This window comes from Camellia sinensis, chromosome 1 (genome assembly GCF_055761805.1).
Source record: "Camellia sinensis isolate YWXY chromosome 1, ASM5576180v1, whole genome shotgun sequence".
Taxonomy (NCBI): Eukaryota; Viridiplantae; Streptophyta; class Magnoliopsida; order Ericales; family Theaceae; genus Camellia; species Camellia sinensis.
The window spans coordinates 211,350,670-211,362,200 of record NC_138961.1 but is presented as its reverse complement, the minus strand read 5'-3'; the positions used below and the strand labels follow the sequence as shown (position 1 = coordinate 211,362,200).

Below are 11,531 nucleotides of genomic sequence, written 5' to 3'. Positions count from 1 at the left end.
TTGATGCCGAGATGATCTCGGCTAGGCCACGGTTATCTACGGAGATACCGGAATCCGAGGCAAGTAGATAAGAGACAAGAGTCCCTGAACTAGGAAGGATCTCAGTCTGGATAAAGATAAACCTCTTTGAGAGTTTATCCCTATCTAGCTGAGAGTCCAAGATGAATATTGAGCCTGAGTCCATTGAGGTTAGGCTTCTATAGGGATTAGGTCAGTGCTAGCTATAAAAGCAAGGCACCCCCGTGGGTCTTAGGTATGTATGATATACTGTAAGCAGTAAGTTCTTTCCTGTGAGTTAAGCACAATTGGTTATTTTTTAGAGATAATTATTGACTTGATCGTTGGAGTGCCCTCAGGTGGATGAACCACCGCCAGATTCTTATCTTTCTGTGACAGGTTGTTTGGGCTGAATCTATTCTGCTGGTGCTTTCCTGCTGAGTTTTCCTGTTTGGTTGTGTGGTCAAAAATCAACACCCACAATTTTCTTCACAAGATTTTTTCCATCTGTCTATGTTGGCCTCATTCTACAAATATGCTTTATTCAAGGGGATGAATTTCTACATTCAACTGGGTTCATTATACAAATATGTTTCAGTATACAAATATCTGGGTTGTATGATTAAGAGAGAGAGACTTGTTTCTGGGCTATATTTGATTTCTGGGTTGTATTTGTTTTCTTCATTCTAAGTAAGGAAGTGCACATGTTTGCCTTTTGTTTTGTTTTGTTTTGCTTTGTTTTTTTTTTTTTTTTTTTTTTTTTTGTTGAGGAAGTGCACATGTTGAATTATGTTAAAAATTTATAAAATTTTAAATTGCCAAATCGATTAGTATCCATCCGTCAATCCGCATCCGTTGGATTGGTAGACAGATGCAAATTAATTTTCTCCAATCTACCAATCTAACGGACGAATGGCAAATTGAAAGTTTCGTAACCACAACTGACCCACACCCACCCCTATTTGTTAGTAATATGGATTCTTTAATGCTCCTTTCCTTTGATCAAGCAATAGGCTTCCCTTTTATTTTTTTTGTTTTTCCAAAGTTGCACCAAATCATACTTTTGTTCGGAATTTAAGAAACAAAAATAAGGCAAGCAGCAAACCAGTGGCCATTCACTCAGTGTATTTATATAATCAAAAGCTTAATTTACTGTTTCAATTTTTAATTTTTTCTATTTTCAATCACCAGGAGATTATCAATATGTGTAATTATGTACTGTATTGTAACTTTATGCAAGTATTTTTATTAAATTGCTTATGGTCTTTTATCATTCTCTTCTAGTTGGCAAAGTTCGATGAAATTAAAATAAAAACACTATAAATGCAATACAAAGCGAAACTCAACAATTGAGATCATCTCCAATATAATAAATTGATGAGATTTTGACATGTTATACAGTACTTGAAATGTCGAAATTTGACAAGTGACTCAAATAGCGAAAATGCTATTTCTTTTATTTTCTTTGCCAAAAAAAAAAAAAAAAAATACAAAAATGACTTTTACCAAAACTTGGAAATGTGCAAACCTTTTGCCAAAGGCATAACAATGACAAAATTTAGACCCTATTTGGGTCGGAGGTGAGAAAGAAAAAAATAAAAAAATAAATAAAAAAAAAACTTATTATAGTTTCTCACTTTATGTGATTGTGGTTTCACACCATTTTTTTTTGGTTGAATAATGTTGGTTTTTTGACTTTCGAAGGTTATTTTTGTAATTGCAAGCGTGCCAACAAGGATCAATTAGTCCTTACAGAGAATTAATTACCAACCAATTATCAGATGATTGTATTTTAATTCTTTCAACCTCAATGAAGAGGACTTTTATTGGTGGCTTGATTTAAGAGAATTAAATAAGATAACAAATTAAATGAAGAACAATTGAAGTATCTCATTAAAATGAAAAACTTACAATGATCCAAACTCAGTCTCGTAGAGATTTACAGCGACAATCTACTACCTGAAACTACTCCTATGAACGAAGTGCAGTGCAGTGCAGGAATTTAAAGTACAGGAATGTAAAGAACAAGAAATGTAAGACTGAAAATGTAAAACTGGAAAGGAAAATAAGTCACTACAACAAAAAACACATTTGGCGACCCACAAATTTCGTCGCCAAAAGTACTAATTCCGTCGCCAAACGAATCGGCGACAAAATATACAACTTGTCGCCAAAGCCCTGTCACTAAAAGTATTGGCGACGAAATCAGAAATTGTCACCGTATGTAGACATTTAGCGACAAGCAAAATTGGTCGCCAAAAATCATATATTTTGTCGCTATAAAATTACAATTTGTTACTAAAAGGTTAAAATTTGGATAGGCTATGTACTTTTAGCGACAAATAAATGCGTCGCCAAAAGTACTATTTAACGACAAAATTAATTTGGTCGCTAAAAATCACGTTTTTAGCGACGAGTAAGTTTTGGTTGCTAAATGTTCCTGGAATAACCACTAACTTTTAGCGACAAAAACATTATGTTGTCGCCAAATATATGAACAACGACAAAAACACCACCTGTTACTAAAAATTCACTACACAAATTTTGATTTTAATAATTTTCCTGTTCAAAATAATCCAAAACACCTATTTTCCTGTGCACAATATATAAACAAATGTAATATAAATAATAATGCACCTGTGCAAGACATTCATACTAATTCAAAATTAATAGCTATGAAAAATCCCAATAAACATAATTACAATTCTCTGACAATCTAAAAAATGCATACCAAAGTACTTACAAACTACTAATATCAAACCCATAAATACATTACCAAATCCTATGTCAAAATATTTTCAAAATTACAACCAAATATTTTGATGTTAAACATCTAACCAACAAGTTATTTACTAAAATCCTATGTCAAAATATTTGCAAAAACACAACACCAAATATTTTGATGCTAAACATTTAATCCATAAATCATTTACCAAAATCCTATGTCAAAATATTTCCAAAAACACAAAATCAAATCTTCTGATGCAGCCCAAACTATTTTCCACCATTGTCAATCTGTCACATGAAAAAAGAAAAAACAATATTAGATTGACAAAAAAAAAAACTCGATATGAACTTCACAATTTTGATTTTAATTTTGTAACGGGAAGTCCAATCGGGTGCTGTTTGCTCATACAACTCTATTTAGGCTTGAACAAGCTACCCGTGCCAAGTTTCGATAGTTTCAGTGGTCATTTTGCAATTTTGGCCCCCGAACGGGCCTTTTAAGTCTTGTGTTTTACATTTTTTCTTCTAATTTTCTAACCGGAAATCCAATCGAGGTCCCGTTTGTTCCTACAAATCTATTTAGGTTTGAACAAGCTGTCTGTGCCAAGTTTTGATGGTTTCGGTTGTCATTTCGCAATTTCGGCTCCTGAACGAGCCTTTTAAGTTTTGTGTATTACAAATTTTCCTTCTAATTTTCTAACCGAAGATCCAATAGAGGTCCTGTTTGTTCCTATAAGTTTATTTAGGCTTGAAAAGGCTATCTGTGCCAAGTTGGGTGGTTTCGGTGGTCATTTTGAAATTTCGGCCCCCGAACGGGCCTTTTAAGTCTTGTGTTTTACATTTTTCCTTCTAATTTTTTAACCGAAAGTCCAATCGATGTCCCGTTTGTTTCTACAAGTCTATTTAGGCTTGAACAAGCTGTCCGTGTCAAGTTTCGGTGGTTTCGGTGGTCATTTCGCAATTTTAACCCCCGAACGGGCCTTTTAAGTCTTGTATTTTACAATTTTCCTTCTAACTTTCTAACCGGAGATCCAATTGAGGTTCCGTTTGTTCGTACAAGTCTATTTAGGCTTGAACAAGCTGTCCGTGCCAAGTTTCGGTGGTTTCGGTAGTCATTTCAAAATTTTGACTCCCGAACGGGCCTTTTAAGTCTTGTGTTTTACATTTTTCCTTCTAATTTTTTAACCGGAAATCCAATCTAGGTCCCGTTTGTTCCTACAAGTCTATTTAGGCTTGAAAAATCCATCCATGCCAAGTTTTGGTGGTTCCGGTGGTCATTTCGCAATTTCGACCCCCGAACGGGCCTTTTAAGTCTTGTGTTTTACAATTTTCCTTCTAATTTTCTAACCGGAGATCCAATCGAGGTCCCGTTTGTTCCTACAAGTCTATTTAAGCTTGAACAAGCTGTCTGTGCCAAGTTTCGGTGGTTTCGGTGGTCATTTCACAATTTCGGCCCCCGAACGGGCCTTTTAAGTCTTGTGTTTTACAATTTTCCTTCTAATTTTCTAACCGGAGATCCAATAGAGGTCCCGTTTTTTCCTACAAGTCTATTTAGGCTTGAACAAGCTGTCTGTGCCAAGTTTCGGTGGTTTCGATGGTCATTTTGCAATTTTGGCCCCCTAACGGGCCTTTTAAGTCTTGTGTTTTACAATTTTTTTCTAATTTTCTAACTGGAGATCCAATCAAGGTCCCGTTTGTTAAACACAACCAGACATATTAAATGAAATGCTTGTAGTGATTTGAAAAGTAAATTATGAAAAATATACTTACAAAAGTGTTTGTTAATAAGATTCCTCTTATGTAATTTGTTCTTGCTGGACCTTGGACAAATTCTTCAATGACTCTAGTTCTTTTTGTAGGCTTGAAACCACCTCAGTATGTGCTTGTGCAGTAACAGAAGATCTAGATGATGATGGTTTTGGACTAACTCCAAAGCCTTTTTAGTATCCCGATTTCTTTCCAAGAATCTCGATTGACAGCTGCTCCTGAGTTAAAGGTATTGCCCCAGGCTCTAAAGACTCTTCATGTCGCTTTTTCAAAGCTTCCTATCAATTTGTAAACAACTTCAAAAGAAACAATAAAAACAAATTTTTAAATGAGATCGTTATTATTCATGTAGTAAATATAATACACAATGTTAAGAAACAAGACTTACTTGCAAGAGAAACATGTCACTCTAGGCATTATTGCATCTTCAGGATAATGGCCAACACCTTCCAACTTAATGACCTCCAATAACTAATAAGGACAAATAGAGATGTCTAATTAATGTCAACAATTGAAGAAAACCATTACAATTCAACAGGTCAATTTGAATTAAAAAAGATCAACCTTATATAGTGATTTCAGCAGTAAATCAAGAATAAATAACTTACCTCTTCGTGCTCAATAGTATGAGCTAGTGGAAGAATTACTTGGCCCCCAAAACTTCCAGCTCGAGCCCTTGGTAAAATACAGGGACCAACTTTGACAGCTGCAGCTAAATAAGCATCAATACTGTTGTCTGCCCATTCTGACCTGTGCTCCCGCAAGAACCTAAGAAGTATTGCAGGGGGCACATTCTGAAAGAAAGGACAATGTAGAGAAGAAAAAGAAATGCTAAACTTGAAATGAGAAGATGAATCCAAATGACAAGTAGGAGTGTGAGAAAGCATGCATTAATAGACCACAGTATGACAATAATCTGAAATTTACTTCACTTACTAAGATGCTTCCATCATTAATTAAATCCTGAAAGTTATGTGGGGAAAAAAAAAAAAAAAAGGAGCCACATAAAAATAAACATAATATTTGTAGATATTATACAAATGTGTGATAGCAGCGTGACAAAATTTTTGCACACTCAAGGGAAACCTAATAACAATCATTGGCATTATTGTGGAACAGATCAAGCAATTTAACCATTGCTTACATCATACCACTCTGGATATGTCTGATCATTTCCTGAAAACCAAAGATTAAAGTAGTGCAGCAAAACTCCTATGCTGCAGAGACACAGAAACTAGTCACTTAAACATCCTGATGTACCTAAAAATGCAACTGCAGTCACTTAAATAGCAGACTCATAGGGAATTTCAGATCAGTTGTTGTCAAGGGTTCATTATTTGAGACTCCTTAGCTTCCCTTTGCCAACATACTTCCGAATGCCATAGATACTAAAAATGCAACTGCATTCCCCACTTGTATATACCTACAAATTAGATGGAAATAGACAAATATTAGACACCAAGGAAACAATTTAGAGTGCTGCTATTTGCCTCAGACCTTTTTTCTTTTGGACCCTCATCTTTTAATATTGATAATTATTTGTTTATTCACCAAAAGGGTCGGTCAAGTCTTAAAAAAAAATAAAAAAATAAAATGCAAAACGACGTAGTTCGACTTCTAATTTATTAACTCCAAACTAACAAAATTTAGAATGGCTCAAGAATTTATAGAACTTATTGATCAAAGATCAAGTTCAGAAGCTTCCTGGGTAATCAATATATTGGGGTAAAATTGAAACAAGTATTTGTGTACACTATGTGAGCTTTTACAACACAAGCACTATTTGAAGTTATCCCATGTTGAATATACAAATTACTTTTAGTGCCATAATGCTATGATGATTACATCTATGTACCATGTTTTGTTTAGCATTTCGTGTGACACCACTCTATTAATTTAATAGATCTCATCAATCATGTCTGTTGCTAATTCAAAGGAAGTTTGGCTGACCCTTAGTGGGGGCACTTTATTGCTTTGAGGATTTGAGAGAAAAACTAATTAAAAACTATACAGAATTATCTGAGAATGATGATCCATTTTATGCACATTGCATTGCTTATTTTAATAGATCTCATCAATCATGTCCATTGCATTGCTTATTTGAATTATCTGAGAATGATGATCCGTTTTAGAAGATGGTGTTTTGTGTAGTTGATGCTGGTTTACTATTTACTTGGGTGACATTTGTTCTTTATTGAGAATATGATTGATAATTTAGTCAAACCTTTGGCAATTAAATTGTGCAAATGTTCATGAACAACTGTTGTTTTCTTGTCTTTCCGTGCATATTTCTTCTACAAGGCATCTCATGACATGGATACACGATTTGGGATTAACAAAGAGCAAAGCGATTCTACTACTAAAGCATGGCTTGAGAAGATGAAAACCCTATTTATCAGAAAGGGTTGTGGATTCTCCTCACGGAGTGTTATTACAGGTGATGCATATAAAGGAGTCAATGAGATTGGACTACCTTTTGAAATTGCTCAACGGATAACATTTGAGGAGAGAGTTACTCAATATAACATGCAGTATCTGCAGAAGCTGGTTGATGAAAAGTTGTGTTTAACCTATAGGGATGGTTTGTCAACCTACTCGCTGAGGGAAGGTTCGAAGGGGCATACTTTTTTAAGACCTGGTCAAATGGTACATCGACGGATAATGGATGGGGATATTGTTTTCATCAATAGACCTCCGACAACGCATAAGCATTCCCTGCAAGCTTTGTCGGTTTATGTACACGATGACCATACAGTCAAGATCAACCCTCTTATATGTGGGTCACTTAGTGCTGATTTTGATGGTGATTGTGTCCATATATTTTATCCTCAATCCCTTGCTGCAAAATCAGAGGTTTTGGAACTGTTCTCTGTAGAGAAACAGTTGCTTAGTTCTCATAGTGCAACTAACTAATGTATTTTGGACTCTTTTTAACTCTAAAATTAGACATTAACCATACAGAGGGAAACATAAAACTTAAACCTTCATCTCCGCAATACAGAGTAAACTCATTCCCCATGTAGTGTACACAACCAAAGACCAACAAGAAAATAATAAAACAAAAATAACATGTGATTTTTGGCAACGCAAAATATACATATTAGCCATAATGAGATACACAAAACTTTTGTGACTAATAAACACACACAAATTTCATCAACAAAATTGTTAGTTATATTCTAACACAAGCACAAATCACTAGTCCCACATAAATCAACTTATAAGAATCTTCTTCTAACAAGAAAACTATTATTTATATATATGTGTACGTACCTTATCGGGATGAAGATAGACTTTGTCTCTGAAGAGAAGAACAACACTGGCCTCATCAAGAACACGTGTGAAAGCAGCGACTGAGTGTTCCTGAAAATCAAATAATTGTAGTATTTCAAATAATTCATGTACAATTACAGACTCTCACTGAAAACACTATAACTGAAATACATGGAGTGACAAATACTAAAAAATGATTAATTAAAGATCCTAAATTTACTATATATACATACTTCCACAACTTCAATTTGTAGATAAACACAAAAAACAAACCCACCAAGAAAACTAAATTATATTCTCCTAAATTGTATTTGAGTCCAAAATTCTCCTAAATTATATTCTCAAAGATCCAAAAGTCAAAAAAAAAATGGATCTAATAAACAAAATCACAGTAGGCCATCATTGATGCATTTTATCGAACATTTGACAGGCAAGAAAAATGGGATTTGAACTCTAATGAGAGAAACCAAACATCACAACAACACCCCTAAAAAAAATTCTAAAAAGGCACTTGGCAAGAAAAAAAATTCAATTAGGGCATAGAAATTGCAATTTATAGGGCAAAGAGAGACAAGCACAATTTGCCAACAGAAAAAATAAGAAGCTGAAGAAGGGGGGAGAGAGAACGAGAGAGTCCCCCCCTCCGGCGACCCTTACCCTACGGCCACGCCTAACAAACCCATGGCCACGCCCCTCCTTGCCTCATCTACGCCAAACACCTCTACTGCTCTCGCCATTCGCTACCTAGCTCATGCTTGACAATCGTTTGAGTATGCTATTTGGACTCTTGAAGTCTACTATTTGGATGTTGAATGAGAAGAGAAGAGAATAGATGAGTGCGTACCGTTGATTGACAACTAGACTTATTAAATTTAATAAGGTTATATAGTTTCAAGATCATAGGTGTAGAAACTAAAATGACTAACTTGATAAATAAATTTAAAATGCCCTAAAATATAGTCAAAGCTTACTTGATGTAGTAATTGCCCCCAACGAATGATTGCAGCTTTTTTATCTCTTCGCATTAGCCAATAACCTATAACATTTGAATTGTAAATCAAAGTTTAAATTAAATTGCACTGTACATGAAATTAACGGAGAGTGGACATGAAATGAATGTTATATGATGAAATTATTAAAAGGGTCACCGATACACAAAATATCTATAATTTTTTGGGCAATGAATAGTTGTAACTTGTAAGAATATTCAACACAAAACTGTGGTCCACCCTCATGACACACCACTTGAATAAAAATACAAAAAAAATGCAAGTTCCCTGGTTCATTCACATACCCAACAAAACAAAACAAGAGTCATATTTTGCATACTCCATCTAAACCAATGGCAAAGATGATCTCAGCCAATGCTCTTGAATATCCCATTAACATATGCTTCTTAATGCCATGTCATGCTGTGTGCTCACAATCGATGGGCCTCATCGACACACTGACAGCGGTGGTAAATATTAATCCAAACAATATTTTTTCACTTTTTAACAATGAAAAATATTTTTCACCCAAACAAATTCTTTTTCATTGACTATAAAAAATATATATTTTTTGTTAACTTTTGTTTTCCTTCATAAAAAACTATAGAAAATACATAAAATAAAAAATAACTTTCACTTAAACAAACGAGCTTAAGTTTGATCTCTGTTTTCTTGGTAACATCCATTTACCTTTTTGCCTTCTAATGCTATATAATACATCACCAAGAAATAAAAAAAATAAAAAATAAAAAAGAACAGAGACAGAGACAGACACCAAAATTCTCACAGCTCCAAAATCAATCACAAGAACAGAGATTATCACAGCTCCAAAATCAATCACAAGAACAGAGAAGACACCATAAATTCTCTATAAAGTCTTATATAAACCATCCTTGCATCTCTTGAAAAAGCTCTAGATTTTGTTTCTTACAAAAATCAGTCCAAAAATTCCGAACATACCAGTCCCGAAAATTAGTTTCAAAATCAGTCCAAAAATTAGAATAGATCAATCCCGAAAATCACAAAATCAGTCCGAAACTCACAAAATCAGTCCGAAACTCTCACAGTGTGAGTGAGTGAGAGTGAGAGGGAGAGGGAGAGGGAGAGGGAGAATGAGAGGGAGAGGGAAAGAGAGACGAAGAAGAGGGAGAGAAAAATACCTGTTTGTGCCGCTTCTGTTTGTGCCGCTGCAGATTCGGAACTGAGAAGATGAAGAAGTCTCCTTTTAGGTCACTTTTGTTTATTCACTTAAAAGTCATTTAAAAAAAAAAAAAGACAGATTCGAAACTCTCACAGTGTGAGTGAGTGAGAGTGAGAGGGAGAGGGAGAGGGAGAGGGAAAATGAGAGGGAGAGGGAAAGAGAGACGAAGAAGAGGGAGAGAAAAATACCTGTTTGCCGCCTCTATTTGTGCCGCTGCAGATTCTGAAATGAGAAGATGAAGAAGTCTCTTTTAGGTCAGTTTTGTTTATTCACTTAAAAAAAAAAAAAAAAAAAAAAGAAAGATTCAAAACGACGTCGTTTTGATAATAAATTTATTGGCGACGAAAATAATTTTGTTGCCATAAATAGCACTCACCTTTCAGCGACTAGTTTAATTCTGTCGCCAAAAAGTCGAAAATTGGCGACAAACAGTTTCGTCGCCATATACTAATTTCGTCGCCAAAACGTTTTTAGCGCTCCCGCGCGAAAAATTAAATTTGCGCCAACCATTTTTCGCGACGAATTGAAATATTTGTTGCTAATGGTGTATTTTTTGGCGACCAACACGTATATTGTCGCTAAAAAAATACAATTGGCAACCAAATTTAATTTTGTTGCTAAAAAACGTCGCAGAAAATGCTTTTTGTTGTAGTGAGTAGAATAAGACTGGTTTTTTAGATCTGAGTCTAAGGGCTTTTTCTGGGGCCTTCTCTGCTATTTATACTGCTCAAGGATGACCATCGAACTGCATTTCTAATCGTCGAACTGCTCCTCTATGATCGCTGATCATGTTGCCTCAAGATTAGCTCCATTACGCCATTACTTGCAGTTAAGCTTCCCTCATAAATTTGAATTTGAAATGTGAGTAACTGTTGAAGCCACATCACCTTGCATCTCTTTGTTGATCCACTGCTACTCAGATCTTGTAATAACCAATACTAACTGACACATGTACGATCAGGATCGAATATTTGAATAGTCTTCCTATATTATCCTTATTTTGCCACGCGTTGAATTATAATTGGTTTGTACAAAATATGTAGCCAACAAATAATAAACAAGTATTTAGAAGAATAATTTAGATAGTATAAGTGTTTATTTATTTATAAATATAGAACAATTTTAATTTCTTACCAAATGTCACAACTTTTAGAGAAACAAAACGTAAGTTTTAAAAAAAAAAATCTTTCTCACTAGTCATTCCAAATAAGTATTGAAAAATCTCTATTTATTTTTTTTCTTTACTCACCGAACCTTCCAATCCAAACAAGACTTTAATGACTAAGTGCATCGAATCTCTGTGTTTTTGTTCAATCTCATATATTATAACAATGAAGTGACAATTACTATGCTGGAGATGCTAAGCAAAGTTGTTACTGGCTTTATTGGTCAAATGCTATCTTAATCGTGTGGGCTCACTTGAAGTTATACAATGCATGCATGCACTTGCGAAACAGGCAATAATAGACAAATGCAGAAAAATTGACTAGTCCTTGCTTACTTGCTCCAGCATTAATAAATAATTTAAATTAATTACACTATATATTATTAAATGTTGTGTCTGAAATTTATAATTA

General features: G+C 34.6%; 1 protein-coding gene across 2 annotated transcripts; it reads right to left on the bottom strand.

Moving 5' to 3' along the window:
- Nucleotides 1–2,750: 2,750 nt before the first annotated feature.
- On the bottom strand, nucleotides 2,751–10,602 carry LOC145802071 (homeobox-leucine zipper protein ATHB-15-like). 2 transcript variants are annotated; one of them, XM_082894469.1, is made up of 8 exons: nucleotides 10,143–10,602; nucleotides 9,914–9,954; nucleotides 8,736–8,800; nucleotides 7,765–7,854; nucleotides 5,100–5,914; nucleotides 4,880–4,962; nucleotides 4,495–4,787; nucleotides 2,751–3,012 (listed from the first exon to the last, which is right to left on the bottom strand). In XM_082894469.1, exons 3-5 carry the CDS (start codon nucleotides 8,787–8,789, stop codon nucleotides 5,825–5,827), a joined length of 234 nt encoding a protein of 77 aa, XP_082750595.1. In that variant the 5' UTR covers nucleotides 8,790–8,800; nucleotides 9,914–9,954; nucleotides 10,143–10,602; the 3' UTR covers nucleotides 2,751–3,012; nucleotides 4,495–4,787; nucleotides 4,880–4,962; nucleotides 5,100–5,824. The 2 variants fall into 2 exon arrangements, with proteins under 2 accessions (XP_082750595.1, XP_082750591.1); XM_082894465.1 differs by lacking the exons at nucleotides 7,765–7,854; nucleotides 8,736–8,800; nucleotides 9,914–9,954; nucleotides 10,143–10,602 and having other exon boundaries at nucleotides 5,100–5,705.
- Nucleotides 10,603–11,531: the final 929 nt, after the last annotated feature.